We start from the raw sequence: 26,315 nt of genomic DNA, 5'->3' as shown, positions 1-26,315 counted from the left end.
AGGTTTCTGAGCTCTCTGAAGGCAAGGTCCGTGTCTGTCCTGTTGGACACATATTTAAGCTTTGGATAGCAGTAGGGGAAGCTTAACTAAACACCCTAAGTTTGAAAGCAAGAGAAATGACTGGGAAGAACAAGCTTCCCACCTCACCCACATCTCCACCTCACTCAGGGGTGTGGAAGCAAAGTTCATGCTTCAGACTCGGGATACGGCTAAAAGCTTGGCTTCAGCACCACGCGCAGTGGGGAGGGCGTTGGGTGCCTGGTCCAAAGCGGGAAGAGACGGACGCGGGGCCCGGCCAGGACGCTCGCGCAGGAAACTGAGTGGGGAAGCGGCTGGAGGGCGCGCGGAGGCGCGCGCTGTGCGCAGTGCACGCAGGGGTGTTAAGAGTTTCGGAGCGGAATCCTCCGCGGGGTCGAAGGGGGCGGGTCGGAGGGCGGGGCGCATGCGCAGAGGAACGGCGGGAAAGGCTGCACCTGAGGCGGAGCGAGGCGTGCGTCGCGAGCTGGCCTGACGAGGCCTGGAGGGGCCTGAGATGTTCGGTAGGCTTCTCGGCAGAGGCGTCTTCACATTCATTTTTTTTCACAGACTGAACAGACCGGAGAGCCCGGGGGTCTCCGGGCTGGGGTGAGAGTGACAGCCCCAGGGAGGCCTGAAAACTCAGAGATCCGGCATGTGCGAAGCTGGGCGTCACTCCTGAGGCCCGGGGTCACGGGATTCCCCTGGACGCCCCGGGCTCTGAGGAGCTGAGGGATCAGATAGGCCCCGAGGGGTCCCTCCTTTTTTTTCCGCCAGGACCCCGCGCACTGTCTTCAGCCCCTTCGCGGTCTGAATCTGACTTGGGGCCCCGTGCTCACGGGACTCGGCCCTGGGTCCCCGCCGTTTGGGGAGACCCAGCGGTTCAAGCGCCTGGACCGCGGAAACCCGGGCCAGTCCCACCATCCATCGGCCTGTTAGGGACACAACCCCTGCTCCTTGAGGAACCTGCCACCCGCTCCCTCCTTTCCTCTCCTGAGGTTGTAGTTCCAGGAAGGAGGGCCTCCGCGGGGAAGAGGCGTTTCTGGGGGACCCTGAGTGCCCCCCCCCCCCCAGAGGCCATGGGCCTGGAGGAGCGGTTGTCGCGAATGGTGATGTAGGTGATCACGCGTGGCCCCTCACCCCCAGGGCCGCTCAGCCGGAAGGAGGGGGTCTGCCGCGGGGCCAGGGGGCTTCACAGGTGGCGCAGGTGGCCAGCTCTCTCGCCGAAGGGTCCAGTTTCCCCATTTGCCAGAAAACTCGTTTTAAGGAAGACCCTTTTGGAATGTGTTTTAGAGAGGTGGCTGTATTTTTCATGAATACAATTTTCCTTTCCTCTCCCCCAGGGGTGCGGAGAGTCCGAATCAATGTCAACAGCATGGGATTATGAGAGTCGGAAGTCCTCCTGGTTATTTTGAGGTATGTTACATTTCAGCTGCTGGCGAGATATCTAGTTGTAATGAACATTTGTGCTTTTTTTTTTTTTTTTTTTTTAAATTTTTTTAAGTGGGCTCCATGCCCAAGGTGGGGCTGGAACTCAGAACTCTTGAGTTTAAGAGTCTCATGCACTAGGGACTGAGCTAGACAGCCCCGCCCCCACCCCCTTTTTGGAACATTTGTGCTTTTTTTTTTTTTTTTTTTTTTTTTTTAATTATTTTTGACAGAGAGAGAGCGCGAGCATGGGAGGGTTCGAAAGAGAGGGAGACAGAATCCAAAGCAGGCTCCAGGCTCTGAGCTGCCCAGCCCAGAGCCGGAAGCAGGGGCTCAAACCCACAAATTCTAAGATCATGACCTGGGTGGAAGTTGGATGCTTAATGGACAGCCACCCAGGTGTCCTGGAATATTTGTGCTTCTTAAGAGAACTGCCACCTTTACCTACATGTCTCCAGCTTCCTCAGCTTGCTTAACTTTTGTACAAATTGAATTAAGATTTCTCTTTCTGTTTACTTCCTACCCGCTAAAAGCATACATGTTCATATCGTTCTGTTTCTTTTTTTTTTTTTTAAGATTTTTTTTTTTTAAGTTTATTTATTTTTGAGACAGAGAGAGACAGAGCATGAACAGGGGAGGGTCAGAGAGAGCGGGAGACACAGAATCGGAAGCAGGCTCCAGGCTCTGAGCCATCAGCCCAGAGCCCGACGCGGGACTCGAACCCACGGACCGCGAGATCGTGACCTGAGCTGAAGTCGGACGCTTAACCGACTGAGTCACCCAGGCGCCCCACGTTCTGTTTCTTAAAGCCTGTTAAATAAATCACTTTTAGAGGTCTGTTCCCTGCAGATTTTTTCAAACTTTTCCTTCATTTTTAAAGTTTTTAAAAAAATTTACTTAGAGAGAGCGCACACACAAACATGGGAGGGGCAGAGGGAGAGGGAGAGAGAATCCCAAGCAGGCTCCGAGTTGTCAGCAGAGCCTGAGCTGGGGCTCAGTCTCACCAACCATGAGATGGTGACCTGAGCTGAAATCAAGAGTCCCATGTTTAATCCGCTGAATCACCCAGGCATCCCTTTCCTTCATTTTGCTTTGCTTTGCCTTTCCTTTCGTTTTCTTTCTTTCTTTCTTTCTTTCTTTCTTTCTTTCTTTCTTTCTTTCTAAGGAAACCAATTATTTTATTACTTTTGGCTAATGATTCTAATATTTGGAATCATTTGCATTTGTCATCTGTTGTTTCTGTCCGTTCTCACTAGTAGTGCCTTTTTTTCCTTATGTGCTATGTATGCTTCTTGTTCTGGACAAATTATTTTTTTTTAAGGTTCTATTTTTAAGTAATCTCTACACCCAATGTGTGGCTGGAAGTCACAAACCCAAGATCAAGAGTTGCACGCTCTACTGACCGAGCCAGCCAGGCACCCTGACAAATTATTTGTAGGAATAACTTAAGGCCTGAGAATGAAGATGTCTTACTCCAGGGAGGGTTCCGATTTATTCTGCAAAGTACTTAGGGGCACCATTAGTCTTGTACTACTTATACTTAATTTGGGAAGGGGGTTGGTATATTACTGTGGTTTTAACTTGGATTTTTCTGATGACATGATGTTGAACACATTTTTCAGATGTGTATTGGCCCTTCATATATCTTTCTTTGTGAAATATCTTTTCAAATCCTTTATCCATTTTTTAATTGAGTTGTATCTATTTTTATTAAGTTGTAGGAGTTCTTTCTATTCCCTAAATACAAGTCCTTTGTCAGATATATATATGAAGATCATTTTCCCTTAGCCTCTGGCTTGCTTATTAATTTAGAAAATTAATCAAGTCTTTTGATGAGCAGAAGTTTTTAAATTAAAAAAAATTTTTTTTAATGTTTATTTTTGAAGGAGAGAGGCACAGCATGAGCAGGGGAGGGGCAGGGAGAGGGAGACACAGAATCCGAAGCAGGCTCCAGGCTCTGAGCTGTCAGCACAGAGCCCGATGCAGGGCTTGCACTTACAAACTGTGAGATCATGACCTGAGCTGAAGTCGGACGCCCAACCAACTAAGCCACCCAGGCGCCCCAATGAGTGGAAGTTTTTAATTTGGTGAAGTCTAAATGAATACTTTTTATGATAATTGTATTTTGTGTCCTGTCTATGAAACTTTACCTACTCCTAAGTCATGAACATATTCTATTATATTTTCTTTTAAATATTTATTTATTTTTGAGAGAGAGGGCATGAGTGGGGGAGGTGCAGAGAGAGAGGGGGACAGAGGATCCGAAGCAAGTTCTGCGCTGACATTAGAGAGCCCAATGTGGGGCTTGAATTCGTGAACCGTGAGATCATGATCTGAGTCGAAGTCAGACATTCAACAGACTGAGCCACCCAGGTGCCCCTCTTGTATTTTCTTTTGAATGCTTTATAGTTTTAGATTTTACATTTAGGTCTGTGATTTATGTCAAAATAATGTGTGTGTATGGTGCAGAGTAGGGTTTGGGTTTCATTTTTTTCCCCCATATGGATATCTAGTTATTCTAGAAAGGACTTTTCCCCCTCCAATTGAATGTGTTTGGATTCTCTGTCAAGAAACAAAAGACCAATACATATACTTACGGGTCCGTTTTTGAGTTACATTGTTTGACTTTTGCATGTTAAATCAACCTTGCATTTCTGGAATAAACTCCATGCGATCATTATTTATTATCCTTTTTATATATTGCAGGATTTGCTTTGTAACATTTGTAGAGGATTTTTGCATCTATGTTTATGAAGATACTGGTCTGAAATTGTCTCTTTTACTAATATCTTTTTCAAGTTTTGGTATTTGGGTCATAGACTTATAAAATGGGTTGGGAAGTGTTTCCTCTTCTTTCCTGGAAGTACTTGTGTAAGGTTGGTGTTATTTTTTTCTTTCAATATTTGATATAATTCACTAATTATTAACTGTTTGGGCCTGGAATTTTCTCTGTGGGAAAGGTTTTGATAAGAAATTCAACTTATTTAATGAAACTGTACAGATTTCCCATTTCATTTGATTGCAGTTTTGTTAAGCTGTATTTTTAAGAAATTTTCTCATTCATCTAATTTGTTAAGTTTATTGGCATAAGTTTGACATCATATTTTCTTATTCTTTTAATGTCTATAGCATATATAGTGATAACCTCACTATCATTCCTGATATTGGTGATGTGCATGTCTCCTTTTGTCTTAATCTGTCTAGGGGTTTACCAGTGTTGTGATCATTTCAAAGAACCAGCTTTGGCTTCTTTACTTTTTGCTATTATCTGTTTTCTACTTGTACTTATATTTTTCTTTGTTCTTTTTTGGATTTATTTTGTTCTTGTCTTGAAAGCTTTTTGTAAGACATTGATTTGAAACCTTTTTTTCTAATAACAGGATGTAAAGCTATAAAATTCTCTCTAAGCATTGCTTTTGCTGCATCCCACAAATTTTGATATTTTGTATTTTTATTATCCTTCAATTTAAAACTTTTTTTTTTTCAACGTTTTTTATTTATTTTTGGGACAGAGAGAGACAGAGCATGAACGGGGGAGGGGCAGAGAGAGAGGGAGACACAGAATCGGAAACAGGCTCCAGGCTCCGAGCCATCAGCCCAGAGCCTGACGCGGGGCTCGAACTCACGGACCGCGAGATCGTGGCCTGGCTGAAGTCGGACGCTTAACCGACTGCGCCACCCAGGCGCCCTATCCTTCAATTTAAAATACTTTATAATTTCTTTGTGACTTATTCTCTGACCTATATATTGCTTAATAATATATTCTTTAATTTCCAAGTATTTGCAGCTTTCTTACACATCTTATTGATTTCAGACTTATTTATGTTGTAGTCAGAGAACAGACCCTGTGTGATTTCAATCCTTGTAAATTTATGGGTACTTGTTTTATAGCCCAGCTTATGGCATTGATGAAGTATGTGTATTCTGTTTTGTTTTGTTTTGTTTTGTTTTAAGTGGGTTTTAAACCCAGAGTGGAGCCTAACTTGAGGCTTGAGCTCACAACCTTGAGATCAAGACCTGAGCTGAGATCAAGAGTCTGTTGCTTAATGGACTTAGCCACCAAAGTGCCTATTTGGGGGTTTTATAAATGTCAATTAGGTCAAGGATGCTTGTAGTGTTATTGGATCTTCTATATCTTTACTGATATTTTGGTCTTCTTTTTCCCCATCACTTACTGAGAAAGAGTGTTAACTTCTACCATGATTGTGGACATCATGTAGCCTTTAGCCTTTGTAAATTTTTGCCTCATGTATTTTGAGATTTGTTATGTTTGCATATATTAGTTGTCTTCATGATGAATTGACATCATTTTTTATCATTAGTAAGTATCCTTCTTTTTTTAAAAAAAATTTTTTTTAACGTTTATTTATTTTTGAGACAGAGAGAGAGCATGAACGGGGGAGGGACAGAGAGAGAGGGAGACACAGAATCGAAAGCAGGCACCAGGCTCTGAGCCATCAGCCCAGAGGCCCGACGCGGGGCTCGAACACACGGACCGCGAGATCGTGACCTGAGCTGAAGTCGGACATTTAACTGACTGAGCCACCCAGGCGCCTCAGTAAGTATCCTTCTTTAAATCTGATAATACTCTTTACCTCAAAGCCCATTTTATGTTACATTAATAAGGTCACTACAGCTTTCTTATGCTTCATTTGCAGGATGGGTCGTTTTGTATTAAGCTACTTTCAATCTATCTGTGTTTTTGACCTTAAGTTTCATCTCTTCAGAAGCTTATAATTGGGTCTCTTTTATTCATCCTGACAATCTTTGCCTTTTATTTAGTTATTTTTTAAATTTGTGCCTTTTAATTGGAATGCTTAAACTAAAAACGTTTCCTGTAATTATTGACATGGTTGCATTTTGGTCTCCAATTTTCTGTTTGTTGATTTTTTTTTTTTTTTTTTGGATAGCTTGAATCATTTTTAGTATCCATTTTTATTTATTTATTGTCCTAGTAGCTATAACTCTTCGTAACATTTTTTAGCAGTTTTTCTAGGGATTATAATTCATACTACTAACTTTTTTTTTAATGTTTGTTTTTATTTTTGAGAGAGAGAGACAGACTTGAACGGGGGAGGGGCAGAGAGGGAGACACAGAATCTGAAGCAGGCTCCAGGCTCTAAGCTGTCAGCACAGAGCCCTATGTGGAGCTTGAACTCATGAACCGTGAAATCATGACCTGAGCCGAAGTCGGACACTTGGCGCCCCAGACTTAACTTTTTATCTCTGTTGTGTTTCCCAATTTTTTTCCTTTTAACTAAAGGTATTGTGCCACAGGCTAGTTTCTCTACCTAATTTTTTCTTCATCTCGGAACACTTGTGGTTCAAATTAATGCTTCCTGCTAATGCTGTGGTGGCACAATTTGTCTCAGGGAGAGACCTATTAACTCATTCACGTTTTCTCTAAAGTGGCTCACACATTGGCTCACAGATTTTTGCACCCTCTGGGATACAGCTTCTGGAAGCTGTTGGTTCATTGGAGCAGAAGGGCTTTGGAGAGGGATTCTTTTTCTCTCCAACAAGCTGCCTGGAAAATTATAACTTATTTCCTAAAACATTAAACGACTTCATCAGGAAGGATCGATGTCAATCAACCCCTTAGTGACTACAGTTTGATCCTGTCTGTTGTGTATGTAGCAGGATTTTCTCCATTGTTTAAAATTTAAGTTTTAGTTAATATACAGTGCGATAGTGATTTCAGAAGTAGAATGCAGTGATTCATCACTTACATACAACACCCAGGGCTCATCACAAGTTCCCTCCTTAATACCCATCACCAATCTAGCCCATCTCCTACCTACCTCCCTCTGTCAATCCTCAGTTTGTTCTCTTGTTAAAAGTCCTTGTGGTCTTTTCCCCTCTCTTCTTTCCTCCACCTTCCCTTCCCATATGTTCATCTGTTTTGTTAAATTCCGCATATGAATGAAATCATATGATATTTGTCTTTCTCTGATTGACTTATTTTGTCTAGCATAATTCTTTTCTAGCTCTGTCCACGTCATTGCAAATGGCAAGATTTCATTCTCTTTGATGGCTGAGTAACATTCTATTATATATATATACCATATTTTTATCTATTAATCAGTCTATGGACATTTGGGCTCTCTCTACAGTTTGGCTATTGTTGATAATGCTGCTTTAAACGTTAGGGTGCATGTACCCCTTCCAATCTGTATTTTTATATCCTTTGGGTAAATACCTAATCGTGCAATTATTGGATCATAGGGTAGTTCTGTTTTTTGAGGAACCTCCATGCTGTTCTTCAGAGTGACTGCACCAGTTTGGATTCCCACCAGCAGTGCAAGAGAGGTCCCCTTTCTCTGCATTCTTGCCAATACCTGGCTTGTGTTGTTAATTTTAGCCATTCTTACAGGTGTGAGGTGGTATCTCGTTGTGGCTTTGATTTGTACTTCCCTAATGTTGGGTGATGTTGAGCATCTTTTCATGTGTCTGTTAGCCATCTGGATGTATTCTTTGGAAAAGTGCCTATTCATGTCTTCCTCCCATTTCTTAACTGGGTTGTTTTTTTGGTGTTGAGTTTGATAAGTTCTTAACAGATTTTGGATACTAACTCTTTGTCAGGTATGTCATCTACAAATATCTTCTCCCATGGTGCAGGCTGCCGTTTAGTTTTGTTGATTGTTTCCTTTGCTGTGCAGAAACTTTTTGTCTTGAAGTCCCAATAGTTCATGTTTGGTTTTGTTTCCCTTTCTTTTGACAATGTGTCTGGTAAGAAGTGCTCCAGCTGAGTTTTGAAGAGGTTGCTGCCTGTGTTCTCTTCTAGGATTTTGATTTTCTCACATTTAGGTCTTTTATCCATTTTGAATTTATTTTTGTGTATGGTGTAAGAAAGTGGTCCAGTTTCATTCTTCATGTCACCATCCAGTTTTCCCAGCACCAGTTGTTGAAGAGAGTCTTTTTTCTATTGGGTATTCTTTCCTTCTTTGTTGAAGATGAGTTGACCATATAGTTGTGGGCCCATTTCCGGGTTTTCTGTTCTATTGATCTGTGTGTCTGTTTTTGTGCCAGTACTATCTTGATGACTACGGCTTTGTAATATAGCTTGAAATCCAAAATCATGATGACTCGTTTTTTTTTTAATTCAGGATTTCTTTGGCTATTTGGGGTCTTTTGTGGTTCATACACATTTTAGGATTGTTTGTTTTAGCCCTGTGAAGAATGCTGGTGGTATTTTGATAGGGATTGCATTAAATGTGTAGATTGCTTTGGGTAGTATAGACATTATAAGAATGTTTGTTCTTCCAATCCATGAGCATGGAATGCTTTTCCATTTCTTTGTGTCATCTTCAGTTTCTTTCATAAGTCTTCTATAGTTTTCAGGGTATTTTTTTCTTCTTTTTTTAAATTTTAGTTTTTTATTATTTTTATTTTTTATTTATTTATCTTAGAGAGAGAGCAAGAGAGTGGGCATGAGCTGGGGAGAGAGGTGGAGGGAGAGAATCTCAAGGAGGCTCCATACTCATCGTGGAGCCTGACATGGGTCTTGATCCCACAACCCTGGGATTGTGACCTAAGCCAAAATCAAGAGTCAGACCCTCAACCTACTGAGCCACCCAGTATGCACTCAGTGCCATAAATTTCCTTCCAAGTACTGCTTTCATTTCATCCCACGAATTTTGGTAAGTTTTGTTTCATTTTCATTGAGTTAAAAATATTTATAAATTTCTCTTGAGAGTTTTTCTTGATCCATGTACTATTAGAAATGATTTGTTTAATCTCCACATATTTTGGGATTCTCCAGTTATCTTTCCATTAGATTTTTAGTTTAATTCAATTGTGAACTGAGAGAAGACATTGTATGACTTTTTGTTTTTTGAGTTTGTTAAGCTGTTTTATGGCCCAGGATGTGGGCTTGAGAAAAATGTGCATTCTGCTGTTATTGGATGAAATGGTCTGCAGATGTCAGTTATATCCAGTTGATTGATGGTGTTGTCAGATTTGACATATCCTTACTGATTTTCTGCCTGCTGATGTTCAGTCTTTGTTTTCTTTGCTTTTCAGTTCCGGAGGTTTCTATTGAGAGATCTTCAGGCTCAGTGTTTCTTTCCTCAGCCACGTCCAGTCTACTAAAAAGCCCATCAAAGGTATTCTTCATTTTTGTTACAGTTTTGTTTTATTTTTTAATCTGTCAGTTCTTTTTGGTTCTTCCTTAGGATTTCAGTCTCTCTGTTTACATGCCCATCTCGCATGCCGTCTACTTTATCCATTACAGCCCTTAGCAAATTAGTCCCGGTTGTTTCAAATTCTCAGTCTGACAATCCGAGCATGCCTGCCATGTGTGGTTCTGATGCTCACTCTGTCTCTTCAAATTATGGGTTTTTTTTGCCTTTTGGTATGCCTTGTAAATTTTTGTTGTTGTTGTTAGCTGCAAATGACGAACGGGGTAAAGGAACTGCTGTAAAGTAGGCCTGTAAGTAATGTGGTGATAAGGTGTGGGGAAGGGCAAGTATTCTGTGCTGGGTCTCAGTCTTTTAGTGAGCCTTTGGCCCTAGACTGAATTTCACAAGTGTTTCTTGGGGTTTTTTTCCTCCTCTCTTAGGTGGGACAGGATGGCTGGAGTGGGCTGGAGTTGATATTTTCTTTCCCCTAGCTCAAACTGACTTTGATATTACCCCACAGATTAGGCTGTGGTTAACTAGTTTCTCCTGAGGGCAGGCCTTGTTAAGAATAGAGTGCCCTGGAGTATTTCAGTATGGTTCCTTTTTCTTTCCCCTTCTGGAAGCTTGAGGGGATTTTCAGCCTATATTCCATGAGAACTCGATCAGGCTCTCGGAGGTCAAACTCACCAAAATGTGCCTCACCCCAGTGACTGGGTCCTCCTGGAGTTTTAAACTCTCAGGATTATCCACACTGAGCCTCCAGCAATTTGTCAATTACAATTGAGTTTTTCCCTCTCTGGCACTGGTTCCTGTTATGCCCAGAATTCGTGATCCCCAAAGACCACCAGGGAGCCGAGTCCGATGCAAAAGCAAAGAGCCTTTATTCGAGCTAGCTCGAGGTCAATCCCCTACCTGCACCGACGCAGCGGTGAGATGCCGAGGAGAGAGAGCAAGTTTCAAAAGCACAAAGGTTTTATAGGGGTCTAGGGGTAGTTGGTGAGGTAATGGCGGTGGCCTCAGCCGATTGGCTGGGGAAGGGTCGGAGTCCAGGCCGCTGGTTGTGTTTTGATCCGTGTTTTGATCGGGAAGTTGGAAGGGTGAGCGGGAGGTTACTCAAGGGGAGGAGGCGTGGTCTGAGGTTTCTGCGATTTTCCTGGAAAGGGGGCATGTCAGGGACTTAGTCACTCAAGGTGGAGGACGCAGAACAAGATGGAGCCAGCGTAGGTCCGCTCTTTCAGTTCCTTGGCAGTTTCTCCTCCTAAATTTCTGCTCCAGTATTCAAGTAATCTTTGTATTTGACTATCTGTCAGTCTTGGGGGCAGTGGTTTACTCTGTGCCCCTACCTCCCTTAGGGATCCAGTTATTGATTTGCAATCTGTTCAGCTTTTTACTTGTTAGGATGGAGTGGTGACTTCCAAGTTCCTAACATGTGAACTGGAAACTGGAAGTCCAACCCAGCTGCTTTTCGAGTTCTGGTATTAACCTTTAAAAAAATTGTTTTAAAAATATTTCGTTATCTTTGAGAGACAGAGAGAGACAGAGCATGACCAATGGAGGAACAGAGAGAGAGGGAGACACAGATTCCGAAGCAGGCTGCAGGCCTGAGTTGTCAGCACAGAGCCCGACGTGAGATCATGACCTGAGCCAAAGTCAGACGCTTAACCAACTGAGCCACCCAGGTGCCCCCAGTATTAACTTCTTATTTTCACATAACTTCAGACTTACAATTGTAGTTTCAATCTTGCAATTCTTTCATCTTTCCTTATCTTCATGACTTTGATCAATTTTTAATGAAAATAATCCAGTTGTTTTATAGAATGTTCCTCAATTTGTGTTGTCTAATGTTTCCTCATGATTGGATTCTGGTTGTACATTTTTGGCAGGAATAGCACTGAAATGATGTTGTGTTCTTTTCAGTGCATCATATCAGGAGACAGATGATATCAGTTGGCTTTCATTACTTGGTTCAGGTGGTGTCTAACACTATAAAGGTACTATTTTTCTGTTTTTTGTTTTTGTTTTTTGGAGGAGATATGTTAATACTGGGCAATTATTTGTCCCCACCAAACTTTCTTGTGTTAGTAACCATTGATGATTCTTGCTTGAATTAGTTATAAATTTCAATGGTTTCCAAATGATGACTTTCTAATTCCATCATTGCTTCTACTTTTATTAGTTTTCATTTTGCTGTAAGGAGAAATTTTCCTTTTGCTCATTTATATCGTTATGGATTCATGGATTCTTACTTTATTCTATGGGTTCTCATCTGTTACTATTATTTATTTTGATGCTTTAGTTGCCCCATACATGGGTGAAAGAACTCCTTCCATCTGACTTCTGTGTCCAGTATCATCTTTTTATTTTTAAGTTTATTTATTTTTGAGAAAGAGAGCATGCAAACGAGGGGGGCCAGAGAGAGAGACGGAGACATAGAATCTGAAGCAGGCTCCAGGCTCTGAGCTCAGATCCTGACACAGGGCTTGACCCCACGAATGGTGAGATCATCACCTGACCTGAAGTCAGCCGCTTAACCAACTGAGCCACCCAGGCACCCCTCATCTTTTTATTTTTAATTTTTATATGTCAATATATACTTTTCTCGATTATTGAAGCAATACTTTTTTTAGACATTTTAATAAAATAAAATCAGAGAGAAAGATATAAAAATATCTTATTGTCTTCTACACATTGGCGTATTTTCTTTTAGCCTTTGCTTTCATTGCGCTTTTAAAGGTAGTAGAGATAGAACTATAGACACAGATTTGCATCTCAGTTTTGGTTTTTAACCTGTCATTGAATTATAAGCATTTCCTGAGCTACTAAGAACTCTTTCCAAACAGTATGTCTCACAACTGATTATTCTTGTGACCCAGATGCGCTAGTGCTGCCCTGAGACCTACCTGTTGCCTCTGCTTTTGGATGGCATGCTCCTTCCCCTTCTGAAAGAAAAATCCAGTTCCCTCTCTCTTCCCCTCCACCACATCCTGTTGTTTTTCTTTTTTCTTTTCTTTTTTCCTTTTATTTTTCAGCACACTCCTTGCCCATTCTCTTGTAGAGCATTTGAGGAGTCAGCAACAGGTCAGAGTGGCAGAAGGGCAGAGAGGAGAGTGTCCCCAGATGTGAGGTAGAGCATTGTCCTCTTGCTGGGGAAAGAGCAGTCAGTGGGGAGTGGGGGGGGGGGGACGGAGATAGACAAAAAAGAGATGAATAATCAATAGCTAATCGCATCAGGAGGTGAAAAATGCTATGAAGAAAAATAAAAGGGGGTAGGATGGAGAGAGTAGTGGGGATGGGTAGCTGCTATTTTAAAGGTGGATAGGGAAGACCTCTCTGGTGAGGTGATATTTGAGCAGAGACCTGAGTGTTCTACAGGTGAGAAAGCCCAGAGAGTTAAAGGAACCTTCCTAAGGTTATAAGCAAGATGTATTAAATTCGTTTCTTTATTTTTTCAGTTTTTTAATTTATGTAATCTCTACACCCAGCACGGGGCTTGAACTTGTAACCCTGAGATCAAGAGTCACACGCTCTTCTGACTGAGGCAGCCAGGCACCCTGAAGTTTGTTTCATTGATTCAAAAGCCCACTATAAATGGTACTTCCCTTCCTAGGGAGTATACCTCAATGTTTTTAGAAGCCCTTTGAGTGCGATTCCCAACTGTTAGCTTGGCTATCTCTACCCTTCTCCCTTGTACTGAAATATTTCTAAGAGGTAAAACTTATATAGAGATTTTCATATGTTTTGACTCTCAAATCTAAATGTAGGTTTTGGTGTCCTTAAGGTCTGTTCAGGAAGGTGAACACCCAATTGAAAAAGCTGGAGCTGCTCCAGGGAGTCTGCCTAGAATGAAGATAGAGGCCCAGGATTCCACATCTTTACTGGCAAAAGCCATCTCTACTGAGACAGAACTTTCTGAGAGTGCCCAAGAATGACAATCTTGGGAAGATAAGGGCATGGCTCCCTGGCCTGCGATGGTCCGGCTTTCAGAGTCCCAGGCTTTGGAGGCCCAGGTGGCAAAGGCTTAGGCCTGGGAGATGCAGGCTTGTGAGGCCAAGTACAGAGCTAGCCAATCCAGGCACATCTCTGCATTGGAAGTAGCAGCTACCGGGGCACCTGGGTGGCTCAGTCGGTTGAGCGTCTGACTTCGGTTCAGGTCAAGATCTTGCAGTTCATGAGTTCAAGCCCCATGTCAGGCTCTGTGCTGACAGCTCAGAGCCCGGAACCTGCTTCGGATTCTTTGTCTCTCTCTCTCTACCCCTTCCCCCCTCATGCTCTGTCTCTCTCTCTCTGTCTCTCAAAAATGAATAAACATAAAAAAAAAAAAAAAAAAAAGAGTGGCAGCTACCCTGACCCAGAAACCCTTATGTGGAAGGGGCAGGTTGCAGAGAAGGAAAAGAGAGAGGCCTTTTTTAACCGTCCATGCTGGTCCAATAAGGTTGAGTACATCCTGACTCAGGTAGGCTACTCCATGAGGATGAGTGATCTCTGGCATGTTTTCTTCCTATGACCTCACAATGGAGGTTGTAAGTTTGGGGACCAGGAATCATGGATCCACAAGAGGCTTCAAACTCCAAGGTTTCTGAGATCTGTAGAGGCTGGAAATTTGGTACTCTGAGCAGGATAGGAGTCAGGTGCCTGAACACTTAGGATCATAAGAGGGTAGGGGTGCAGGGTATCAGAATATAAGGATGGTGGTCCAGGGTGGGGGTGGAAACTAGGCATCTGGGTCTTACAGAAACTAGGGGTGAAGGGGTACCTGGGACTATGAGGGATGTGGAAACAGTTGAGCCCTGATGCTTGTGGCCCTGAGGGAGGTCACGGGGCGGGGGAATGTGTTTTCCCGGACCCCCAAAGAAGTTTAGGCACTGGAAAGCCAGGTGGTTCTCAGAGCCCTCCTGACTCCCTTGCACAGGCGGTTTTCTCATCTTCTATATCCACGTGCTGTTCTTGATCGGGGTTCCTCTTCTATTCCTGGAGATGGCAGCTGGTCAGAGAATGCGTCAGGGCAGCATTGGTGTATGGAAGGTCATCAGCCCCTGGATTGGTGGTGTGGGGTATACCAGCTTCATGGTGAGGAGTCCTGGGCTGCCCCGGCCTGCCCTTTACACCCCACTCGCACCCTGACCCTTGTCCTGGGATGGGTCCCATGACTTCACTTCCACAGGCCAAGTCTCTTCAGTTCCCAGTCCTCTCTCTCTAATCCCCTCTTTTTTCCTGTTCTCATTCTTCCTCCCCAGCCACCTCCCTTGTGGCCCTCAGGTGTGCTTCATCACCAACTTATACTTGAATGTGGTCAATGCCTGGATCCTGTCCTACTTGGCCCAGTCTTTCCAGTTTCCAGTTCCATGGGAGAACTGTCCCTTATTGATGAACTCCAGTGAATTTGGTGAGGAAGAAGTGAGAGAGGAGGAGATGGGGAAAACAGCTGGAAGGGAATTTGGAAGAGGAGAAACGAGTGAGGAGGGATAAAGAAGAGGAAAATCTTAGAAAGAAGAAATGGGAGGGAGAAAGAGATGGAGGAAGTGGGAGAAAGGCTAAAGAAGAGGGAGGGATCACCCTATCTAGCAGGCATGTCCAAAGACAGGTCCCCCCAGATCCTGAAGGACAACAGCTTCCATGTACTTCTGGTACCTGCTGACCTTGAAGGCCTCAGACAGAGTTGAGGATGGTGGGTCACCAGTCTTCAGTCTGAAATTGTTCTTATTGGTGTCCTGGTATCTTGTTAGCGCTTTCATTATTAATGGGCTCAAGTTCTCTGGAAACGTAAGCCACCATTGACATTCTCGGATGCCTTAGACCTCATCTAATATTGTTATCACTGATCTCCTAATGTCTTGCTCCTTCTGGCCTTTTGCTCCCACCAGCCCTTGACCCTTGCTGAAAACTGTCTCCTCCTCACTTCTGACTCAGAACTTTTGATCCCTGTTGATTGTTGGTTGACCCCTCACTGGTACATGCTTGCTGATATGTCCCATTCTCAATTCAGGTAATGTATGTCTTGGTACCAGTCTCTTATTGCATCGTCCTCAGTTTCCTCATCTGTGTCTACTGCTCTAAGGGGCAGTATTTGGCCTTCAGTATTGGATGCTTTCCGAGGTAAAGTACATCTTCCTCACTCTGCTACCGGGCCTTGGCAGACTCCTATTGTCTATTTTTAGGGCATCCTTTCTCCCTTATTACCCCTTGTCCTTCCCCCCATACTTGCTAAGGTTCTCCTCTCCTTCTTTGACATTTCACCTTGTACTTGTCGTCCCCCTTTTAGACATCAACTATGTACAACATGGATGTATGGCATGAAGTAGGGAACCGGGTCTTGTTTGCCTTGTGTCTAGGCTTTGGCCTTGTCTCCTTACCCTCGCACGTGTACCCATCCAGCAACTGTCTCATTGATGCCTTCGTTGTGACTCTGGTCAACCTGCTCAGCATGCTGCTGGTCCCATCATTTTACTTCTGTGTCCTGGGCTTTTGGGCCACAGTCATCACGCACCGCTGCAGTGAGAAGGAAGGCCAGCCCCTTAGTTGAGGGTGCCAGTGCCAGGGAGCTACAAAACCTAGAGACCCTGACTTTCGTCGTGCTACAGAGACTCCTGTCCACAGCTGGCAACATCAGGTGCAGTTGCAAGTCTCTACTGTCCCGTGGAGCAAAACACAGAGACAGTAGAATCTCTGTCTTATAATATTTTGCCCAGAGCCTCTTTCTGGCCCTAGAAATCTTCAAACTCAGAGATTGCCAGCCATCCACTTCAGAGTACCACCACAGAGATAGGCTAAAAGTGGCAAACATTCAAGATTACTCTGGTCTCAGATACCATCTAAGAGCACACCTATATGGAGAACTTTCCACTGGCCGAATGTTTTCACTCTTAACTTTCAACTCCTAAGTTTAGGGATTTCTGTCAATCTGTCGCACTTAAACCCCAAAAGGACTCTCAGAACGAGATTTTTTATTGTTTGCTCACCCCTTGTTTTTCATTCTTTAGGCATTAGTTTCAAAAACACTCATCAGACATTTACAAAGAACTCTTTGTGTACCACAGAGATGTGGACAGGTGAATCAGACCACAGTTCTTGCTTTCACTGAGTTTTCAGTTTTCGGAGGGAGGAGGTGGGGGAATTGCATAATCAGACAGTCACAGACTCATGATAACTAATACCAGGGGTGATGGGGAGTACAGAAGACAGAGCCTTTATTTTTTTTTTTAATTTTATTTTTTTTTAATTTTTTTTTTCCAACATTTTTTATTTATTTTTGGGACAGAGAGAGACAGAGCATGAACGGGGGAGGGGCAGAGAGAGAGGGAGACACAGAATCGGAAACAGGCTCCAGGCTCCGAGCCATCAGCCCAGAGCCTGACGCGGGGCTCGAACTCACGGACCGCGAGATCGTGACCTGGCTGAAGTCGGACACTTAACCGACTGCGCCACCCAGGCGCCCCAAGAGCCTTTAATTCTGACTGGGCTAGTCAGAGAAGGACTCCTAGAGGAGGCAAACCTAAGCTGAATTTGTCCCTATCCTAATCCATGTAAATAAGCACTCTTTTCTTCTAGAATTAACCCGGGAATATTCATGTGCTTATGTGCAAGAGTCCTCTGGGGTGTATACTTAGGAATGGAATTGGTGGGTAGGGTGCCCACACCTTTAGTCTTACTGTGTGTTGTCTCATTACCAAAATGGCTTATGATGTGTGAGAATTCTGCATATTCAACTTTCTGCACGTTTGATTAGACTTGGTCACACTTGAAAATTTTTGCCAGTCTGGTGGGAGTGTAATGGTATTTTTTAATGTTTAAAAAACATTTTATTATGAGGTATTACATACATAGAGAAACACACGTAAAACAACACATGCAGAATAAATAACTATAAAATAAACAGCACCCATGTTAAGAACTAGAATGACCCATAGAAGATCTCTGTGTATCTCTAATTATAAACTCTTTCCTCACACCCACTGTCCTGGCTTTTATGGTAATTAGTTCTTTGTTTTTTTATATATTTTATTATCTACATATGCATATCTAAGTAATGTAGTTTTGTTTGTACACTTATATGAAGCAATATGGTTTAACGTGTCCATTTATATAGTTTAATTTGTTCATTTACATATACATTCTCTTTTGTATTCTTTTGTGTTTTACTTCTTTCATTTCAACGTGTGTTCATAAGATTCATCCGTATGGTCTGTGCTTTTAATGCTGTATAATGTTCCAGTATATGAACATTCCACAATTTATTTATCCATTATACTATTGACCATTTAGAGTCTTTCCAGTTTTGGGCTATTAAAACAATGCTGTTCTAAACATTCTTACACGTGTTCCTGACGTACTACACATGTGCTTATGTGTGTAGGGTATATATCTACGAGTGAGATTGTTGATGCCGAGTTCTGTTACCGTGTGACAAATCACTCCGAAAGTAAATGGCTGAAACCAAGAATGATTTATTTTTTCTTAAGATTCTATGGGTTGGCTGGCAAGTTCTACTATTGGGCTTGCATGGGTTAACTCGCATGTCTGCATTCAGCTGGGCCCGGCTGGGACTGCACCGCTTTGCTGTGTGCGGTGTTGACAGGGCTCGCTTGAGCGCTCCGGTCAGCTGGTGGGTCCGCAAGGCCTGCTCTTTCCGGGAGGCCTCTCTGTGTGGCTAGCTTGGGCTTCCTCATATGACAGCTCACAGAGAACCTAGGTGGAATCAGCAAAGTGTCTTGAAGCCTAAGCATGGGAATACTCTCATTGTCGTTGCTGCTACATTTCTTTAGTCAAAGGGAGTCACAAAGCCACCCCAGATTTGAGGGGTGGAGAAACAGACTTTATCTCTTGATGGGAGGAACTGCAAAATACTATGGTCATGTTTCTACCCCACGTATAGCTTCAGTGGATAATGCCAGGTTACCTTCCACAGTATTTAGGATTGTAATGGTCTTTCCTTCCACAGTATTATTAGGATTGTAATGGTCTTTCTATCTCTTGTTGCTGGTCTCACTGTCATACACACACACACACACACACACACACACACACACACAGACACACACACTTGCTTAATCTCCAAGCTAGAATGCACAGCAAATAGTTACAGAATTGCTAGCTCATTCCATTGCGGAAACAAACATACTAATCCCAGAGTTCAGTATTTGTTGACAACTTTTTGTCTTTATCCTGAATTTTATAGTTAAAATGCTGTGTTCAAAATTACTTGGGTTAGGGGCGCCTGGGTGGCTCAGTCGTTTGAGCGGCCGACTTCAGCTCAGGTCATGATCTCGTGGTCCGTGAGTTCAAGCCCCACGTTGGGCTCTGTGCTGACCGCTCAGAGCCTGGAGCCTGTTTCCGATTCTGTGTCTCCCTCTCTCTGACCCTCCCCCGTTCATGCTCTGTCTCTCTCTGTCACAAAAATAAATAAACGTTAAAAAAAATTTTTTTTAAAAATTACTTGGGTTAGTTCTTTTTCCTTCATTCAGTATGATTGTCACTTACTTGAAATACAGTTATGTTCATTTGTTTCTGTTTATATGGAATTTTAATGTCCCTCAAACTTTTATTTTAATGTGAAACATTAATGTGGTTTCAAAAGAGAAAATTATACAAAGGGACACTCAGAAATTTCACCAGCACTTCAACCCATTTCTCATCCATCCCTTATAGGTAAACCGATCTCATTATGTTTTTATTTATCCTTCCTGTGTGTGTTTGTAAAAACAAAGAGAAAGATGTATATATTTTTATTTACCCTTCTTTTTATTTAAAAGGAAATTGTTTTGGGGCGCCTTGGTGGCTTGGTCGGTTAAGCGTCCGACTTGGGCTCAGGTCATGGTCTCACGGTCCGTGAGTTCGAGCCCTGCGTCGGGCTTTGTGCTGACAGCTCAGAGCCTGGAGCCTGTTTCAGATTCTGTGTCTCCCTCTCTCTGCCCCTCCCCCGTTCATGCTCTGTCTCTCTCTGTCTCAAAAATAAATAAACGTTAAAAAAATTTTTTTAAAGGAAATTGTTTTAAATGTTTATTCTTGAGAGAGAGAGAGAGAGAGAGAATGAATGGGGGGGGTGGGCAGAGAGAGAGGGAGACACAGACTCGGAAGCAGGCTCCAGTCTCCGAGCTGTCAGCACAGAGCCTGATGCAGGACTCAAACTCACAACTGCGAGATCATGACCTGAGCCAAAGTCGGATGCTTAACCGACTGAGCCACCCAGGCCCCCCTTTTTACCCTTCTTTCTTATGCAGAAGTTAGTTTTTATGCTTTTTTCATTTAACAGTATATCCTGGGAATCACTTTTCCATGTTAATTTTTTTCTTAGATGATCTAAGGCCTGCTGGTAGTGCCTGCCGTCCTGTAGATCAGTGGCTCCTCTATTCTTTCGAGTTCTCTTCACTCCTTAGTATGTAAGGCCTTGTTACAGTCAATAGCTGGACACCATAAAAATTCAAACCATTTTCTCTTTGAAAGATACCCGTGAAGATAATGAAAATGCATGTCCCAGTATTGGAGAAATTTATATGTTCTATACATTTATATTCAGAATATGTAAAGAACTCCTAAAACACACTAAGAGGACAACCCAACAAAAGTGTGCACTTAACTTTCTATAGTCTGTTTAGAATGAATACTTCAGGGGCACCTGGGGGGCTCAGTCAGGTAAGCATCTGACTTCAACTCAGGTCATGATCTCACAGTTTGTGAGTTTGAGCCCCACACTGGGCTCTGCCACTGGCAGTGCGGATCCTGCTTGGGATTCTCTCTCCCTCTCTCTTTGCCCCTCTCCTACTCGCACATTCACTCTCTCTCTCAAAATAAATGAATAAACTTTAAAAAAATGTACTGTTTGCTGTTGGGCTCCATTTCTGATGAGGAATTTGTAGTCTTTGAGATTGCTGTTGCTGAATATGTAGTGTATCATTTTTCTCTGCCTCTTTCAAGATTTTTTAATGTTTTTCAGTTTGATTAAAAAAATTTTTTTAATGTTTATTTTTGAGAGAGAGAGAGAGTGAGCTGGGGAGGGACAGAGAGAGAGGGAGACACAGAATCCGAAGCAGGCTCCAGGGTCCGAGCTGTCAGCACAAAGCTCGACGTGGGGCTCGAACCCGTGAACTGTGAGATCATGACCTGAGCTGAAATCGAGAGTCAGACACTTCACTGACTTGAGCCACCCTGGTGCCCCAACAAGTGCCCTCCTTAATACCTATCACCCATCTAGCCCATCTGATAAAGAGTTAGTATCCAAAATCTATAAAGAACTTATCAAACTCAACACCCAAAAAACAAACAACCTAGTTAAATGGGCAGAAGACATGAATAGACACTTTTCCAAAGAAGACATCCAGATGGCTAACAGACACATGAAAAGATGCTCTGTTTCCTTTGAAATATTTCCAAGCTTGTCTTTTATTATTTAAGCACAGCAAATATAATCTTCAATAATTCTAATATTTGGAAGTAACTTTAGGTCAATTTTTACTGTGTTGTTTCTGATGGTTATTGCTCATGGTGTCTTCTTTTTGTGTACTTAATTGTCTCTTTGTCCTATTTATTTGACCATTATTTGTAGGAATTCTTAAGGCCTAGGATGAAGGTATATTCCTATAAATAGGACTTTTGTTTCTACCTGATGCATAGGGACATTAGAAAGAGACTACTTGAAACTCAGTTCTTGGCTTGAGTTCTTGAGACAACCAGGATCAAATATTTGGGCTGCACATCCAACCTAGGATTGACTTGGTTATGACATGTCAGGAACTTTATTTTTAAAAAAATTTTAGGGGCGCCTGGGTGGCGCAGTCGGTTAAGCGTCCGACTTCAGCCAGGTCACGATCTCGCGGTCCGTGAGTTCGAGCCCCGCGTCAGGCTCTGGGCTGATGGCTCGGAGCCTGGAGCCTGTTTCCAATTCTGTGTCTCCCTCTCTCTCTGCCCCTCCCCCGTTCATGCTCTGTCTCTCTCTGTCCCAAAAATAAATAAACGTTGAAAAAAAAAAATTAAAAAAAAAATTTTAATGTTTATTTATTTTTGAGAGAGAATGAATGAGCTGAAGAGAATCTTCACAGACTGAAGCAGGCTCCAGGCTCCGAGATGTCAGCACAGAGCCCGACACAGGGGCTTGAACTCACAGACTATGAGACCATGACCTGAGCCGAAGTGGGACGCTTACATGACTGAGTCACCCCTGCGCCCCCCGGAGTTTTATTTTATTTATTTATTTTTTTTTTTTCTTTCGGAGTTTTATTTTTTAACGTCTATTTATTTTGAGAGAGAGAGAGAGACAGAGAGTAAGTGATTAGGGGAGGGGCAGAGAGAGAGGGAGCGAGAGAAAATCCCAAGCAGTCTCCATGCTGTCAGTGCAGAGGCTAACATGGGGCTCGAACCCATGAACTGTGAGATCATGACCTGAGCCAAAATCAAGAGTCGAGTGCTTAACCGACTGAGCCACTTAGGCACCCCATGTCAGCAACTTTAAAACATTTCCCTTTGTTCTGATCATTTCTGAAGCAGCCTTCTTTGGCATTCCCTGTCTTGTGGAAGGGTTGAGTGCAAGCTTCTGGTTCATTTTTATGCTGAAGGTGTAGTAGCCCTTTGAATTGCGAGATTAGGGGAAGACCTTCTGGTCTGATTCTTACTTTGTGCAGGCTCTGGTGCTTTATATCTGACCCTCATTCTCCTTTTATTTCTTAAAAGTCATAAAATTGGAAACTAGGGGTACAGTGCTGTATTTGGCTTTTACCTTTGGGAACAAGTTGCTTTGGAAGTCCCCTCTCCCCACTGTTTTTGTGTGCACTTCAATTTTTGTATAATAATTTCTCATTTTTTCAGTATTTTAATTAAGGAGATTAAAAATATTTTTCAGACTTTTAACTTATTTACAGTGAGGTTGATCCAAATATTTAGCTTGCCTATTACCAAAAGGACATACAGTATTTTGTTTTCTAAAATGTGATCAAACTATACTGAGTTCCCTGCACCTTGCATTTTGCTCTTAGCAGTAAGTTGTGTCAAGCCTTCCACTGCAGTTCGTGTAGAGCAATGAATTGGATTTTTAACGATCTGTAGGGATTGGTCAAGTGAAGAATGGTAGTGGGGTGAGGGTGGTCTTGGGCATGAAAGAGCATGGCCAGCCCTGAAATTGTAAGTAGTTAAGCGTGATTAGAGCATAAACTGTTCAGAGGATCATGGGAGGAAGATAAGGCTAAATAGGTCAACAGGATTCAGAAGAAAAAGTCCAAGAAGCAGTTTCTCTCACCAGCTCACCTCCAGGGCAGCATTATGTACATGGTAATCTAAGTACATGGTGCTTCCTGACATTCGGTAATGCAAAGCCTAGAAGATTGCCTTTTACCCACTAGTTAAGAAGAGAGCAAGGGAAGAGGTAGGTGGTGAATAAGACACCCGTCACTGCAGCAGATCTCCCAGAGTTCCTGTGAAGATAATGCAAAACACTCCTCCTGGGCTTCCCCCATGGTCATAAGTTCTCCAGGCTCACATAAATTCATGATCCTGGAGGTGAGTACCTTCTAGGTTTCGTCCCAGGCTCTACCGTGCCTGGATCAATAATGCTAGGTTAGTGGTGCCCTTCCTTATCTAGAAGATAAGGGAAAAGGAGGCGATCTCCTGAGGGGCCAAATGGTCCTGTGTGATTCAACTCCTTACCCCCAGGAATGCTGAAATGCTTGAGAAGCTGATAACCGTAGGGAAATTCCCTCTTGAGGCCCAGCCCCCTTCCAATCTGGTTGATAGCCCTACTCTGCCTTGCCTCCTGGCTGGACAGCCTTCTCCAGCACATCAAGAGCATTGTCCTCAGCCACTTGAGTGACTGCAACTTAGAGAAGCAGGTTTTGAAGGTCAGTAAAAGTAGGTGAGCAGGGCGTGGAGTTACTCAAAGCCTTTTGTGAAACAGAAATTTCAGCTTTTGCTAGCACCAGAAAAACATCCCAGAAGCACCAGGATAACCTGCAGCCCAGATGATGCAGAGAACTAGAACTTGCAGAATGCCCTCCACGGGTAATGCCACGTAGACTGGTTTTCCATGTCAGAGGGTCAGCTTGGAGATCTGATTTTCTCAGTGACCCACAGCTTTTAGGGAGTCTTCCAGGGAAGGTAGATAGTGTCCTTCTCTGTATTTTTTTGTTAAGTCCAAGGACACTTTAACTCCTACCCTCTCTCCCCTCAACAGGTTAAGGAGGGCCCAAGCCTTGCATTCATGGCCTTCGTTGAAACCATGTCATTCATTCCTGGGTCTGTCTGCTGGTCTATCCTCTTCCTGTTTTTGCTGACATTGGGGCTGAGCACCATGGTAGGGATCATGCAGGGCGTCCTAACTCCACTCCAGGACACCTTTTCTTCTTTCAGGAAATACACAAAACAGCCTACCGGTACTCTGACCAATGCCCTACTCCTACCAATGGGCCTGATTTATCTGAGACTCTTACCCAGCCCAGGTCTATAACCTATGCTTAGCCCTTGTCACCCAACTAGACTTCTGACCTTGATCCCATCCAGTGTTCCCTCCAGTGGTTGTCTTTGGGCTCATGTTCCCGTGTGGCTTCTTCTTCACTCGACCTTCAGGCATCTACTTCATCAGCCTGCTGAATGAATACTGAACAGTCCTCCCCATCATCATCATCATCATCATCATCATCATCATCATATTTGAAAACATGGCTGTGGGCTGGGCCTGTGGGGCCAGGAGGTGATAGCTTGGGTCTATAGGGAAGGTTGACCCCTTTCTGGTTGCTTCTGTTGTCACCCATCTAGAGTGATGCAGGGACTCTTAACCTCAGGGCCTTCGGAGAAACATGTTTATTCATTCATTTAACATATTTCTTGAGTGCTTAATATGTGCCAAGCACTGTTTTAATCACCAAGGTTATTGAATAAAACAAGCATCCCTGTCCTCAAGGAATTTATATTCTAGTGGTGGTGACAGGTAGTAACCAGATGAACAAATAAAAATGTCAGGTGGTGACAATTGACAGGAGAAAATCAAAAGGTAAAGTAAAATGATCAAGAATGGGAGTATGTGTGGGTGCTAATTTAGGTTGGATTGCAGGGAAGGCCTCTCTGATAAGGTGACATTTGAGCAGACTCCTGAAGGAAGTGAAGGAAGGAGCCAGGATTTTGAGGAAGTGTTCCAAGTAGAGGCAACACTGAGTACCAAGGCAAGAGGAAGCATCATGCCTGGAATTTTTGAGGAGCAAGGAGATCGGAGAGGTTGGAGTAGAATGTTCCAGAGAGATAACAGGAGATCAAGGAAGACCTTCTAAGCTATAGCAGTACTTAGTTTTTTTCTGCAGCACGAGAGGAGGCATTGGAAGGTTTTGAGCAGGGGAGTGACATCGTCAGATTTATTTAAAAAAATACCTATGACTGCTGTGTGGAGAATAGACTATGAGGAGTCAGGAGTGAAGCAAGGAGAACAGTTGGGTGCTATTGCAATATTCCAAAGAAAAGACAAAGAGAAGGGCCTTCGTGGCCAAAAGACCCCACTTGGATATTTATTGCAATTGAGAACATGCAGTAAAGGAGTTGGATACATGGGCTTGAAGAAACTAAGAAAAGTTCCCCCCGAGGGTCAAGTGTTGCCGCCTTTTCCAGTCTGAGCTGGTTAGTATGGATACCCAGCATGTAGAAGAGTCCCTCACACATCATAAACATTTTCATATTCATGGAATGAATGAAAGGGACTTGGCCTTTATCCCAAGGGCATTGGGTACCCATGAACAATTTTGAGCAGTAGAGAAATGTTTGAAAATTTTTCTTGGGTTGCGATGCAAGACTGACTAGGGAGAAGATAAGAGAGGATGAGTCTTGAGCTGAGGCAGAGTTTGGGAGATGAAGTAGAATATTTGAAAGATGCTAAGGTTGGGCTGCCCTCCACGCCCAAGGCTGGGTGAAGCCCGACTAGGCCTCCCACAGTCTTGTGGCCCTTCCTCCCAGGTTCCTTGAAGACTTGGCGATCATGTGGGGACCCCTCATCTCTCCCATCCATTGGCTGTGGTGCTTTCTCTGTCCCGTTGTGCTGCTAGCCCTGTTTGTGATTACTCTGATTCATCTGTCTCTGAAGACTATCACCTATGTGGCCTGGGACTCAGTGTGAGCTTCTTTCCCGAGACACTAGACCTTGCTAGAGAGTGGGGGCCAGATCTTTCAATCCACTCATGGCCTAAAGATGCTATTGTCTCATTCTCTGACTCCCTGAAGACTCATTGGTCATCTGCCCTGGTTCCTATCCCACCCTTCCCTTCTACAGTCCTCACTTTTCTGGGAACTTTGATGTTCTGAACCCCTTTCCCATCTTTCCACAGTCAAAAGAGGTGCTTCACCAATACCCATCATTGGGGCTTCTTGCAACGATTGCCCTTTTTCTCACTGTTATCTTCCCCATCCACACATATTTTGCATACTGCCTCACCCACAGGATTCCCTTCAATCCCACAAGCCAGGGTAAGCCTATGATATCTTCCAAATCCTTACCCTTAATCCAGCCAACGCCCGTTAAAGAGGTCCAAAAGTAGGAAATCCTGTGAGGTGATAATCAAGTTGCTGATCAACCTGTTGTATGATTGCCTAACTTCATTCATTTGACTTGACATCACACATTCCTGGAAATAGCATAAGAGGCAACTCATACCAACTCGCAACTGTTGATGTCCCCAGACACAGAACTGCTATTATTCCCAAAAGTAGAGGCATAATTTGGTGGACACATGGGGCCTGGCTTTGCATCCCCCTCTCAGACCCCATCCTTCCTGGTTACCACTGTCACTGTGTTTTCCC

At 43.3% G+C, this 26,315-nt stretch overlaps 2 protein-coding genes across 3 annotated transcripts in view; both read left to right on the top strand.

Moving 5' to 3' along the window:
• The first annotated feature begins 8,838 nt into the window (after positions 1 to 8,838).
• Positions 8,839 to 26,315, top strand: part of LOC109253076 (orphan sodium- and chloride-dependent neurotransmitter transporter NTT5-like) — a 52,897-nt gene continuing 35,420 nt past the window's right edge. Inside the window, exons 1-2 of one of the 2 annotated variants that reach the window (XM_053905609.1) lie at positions 8,839 to 9,083; positions 9,466 to 9,548. The gene's annotated coding sequence lies outside the window, so the exon portion shown is untranslated. The remainder of the gene's footprint in view (positions 9,084 to 9,465; positions 9,549 to 26,315) is intronic. The other variant, XM_019425713.2, reaches the window with a different exon arrangement.
• LOC109252869 (orphan sodium- and chloride-dependent neurotransmitter transporter NTT5) lies at positions 13,919 to 26,065 on the top strand. Its single transcript, XM_019425335.2, is given in 13 exon segments — positions 13,919 to 14,083; positions 14,473 to 14,630; positions 14,820 to 14,946; positions 15,145 to 15,323; positions 15,547 to 15,598; positions 15,601 to 15,656; positions 15,823 to 16,059; positions 23,194 to 23,282; positions 23,284 to 23,380; positions 23,713 to 23,911; positions 24,051 to 24,228; positions 25,476 to 25,631; positions 25,732 to 26,065. Coding segments are annotated over 13 exon segments (2,022 nt in total). The 5' UTR covers positions 13,919 to 13,923.

This window comes from Panthera pardus, unplaced genomic scaffold (assembly GCF_024362965.1).
Source record: "Panthera pardus isolate Hobbes unplaced genomic scaffold, ASM2436296v1 HiC_scaffold_18, whole genome shotgun sequence".
In the NCBI taxonomy this organism is placed as follows: Eukaryota; Metazoa; Chordata; class Mammalia; order Carnivora; family Felidae; genus Panthera; species Panthera pardus.
Note: the sequence above shows the minus strand (reverse complement) of the source record. Positions and strands in the feature narration are given on the sequence as shown.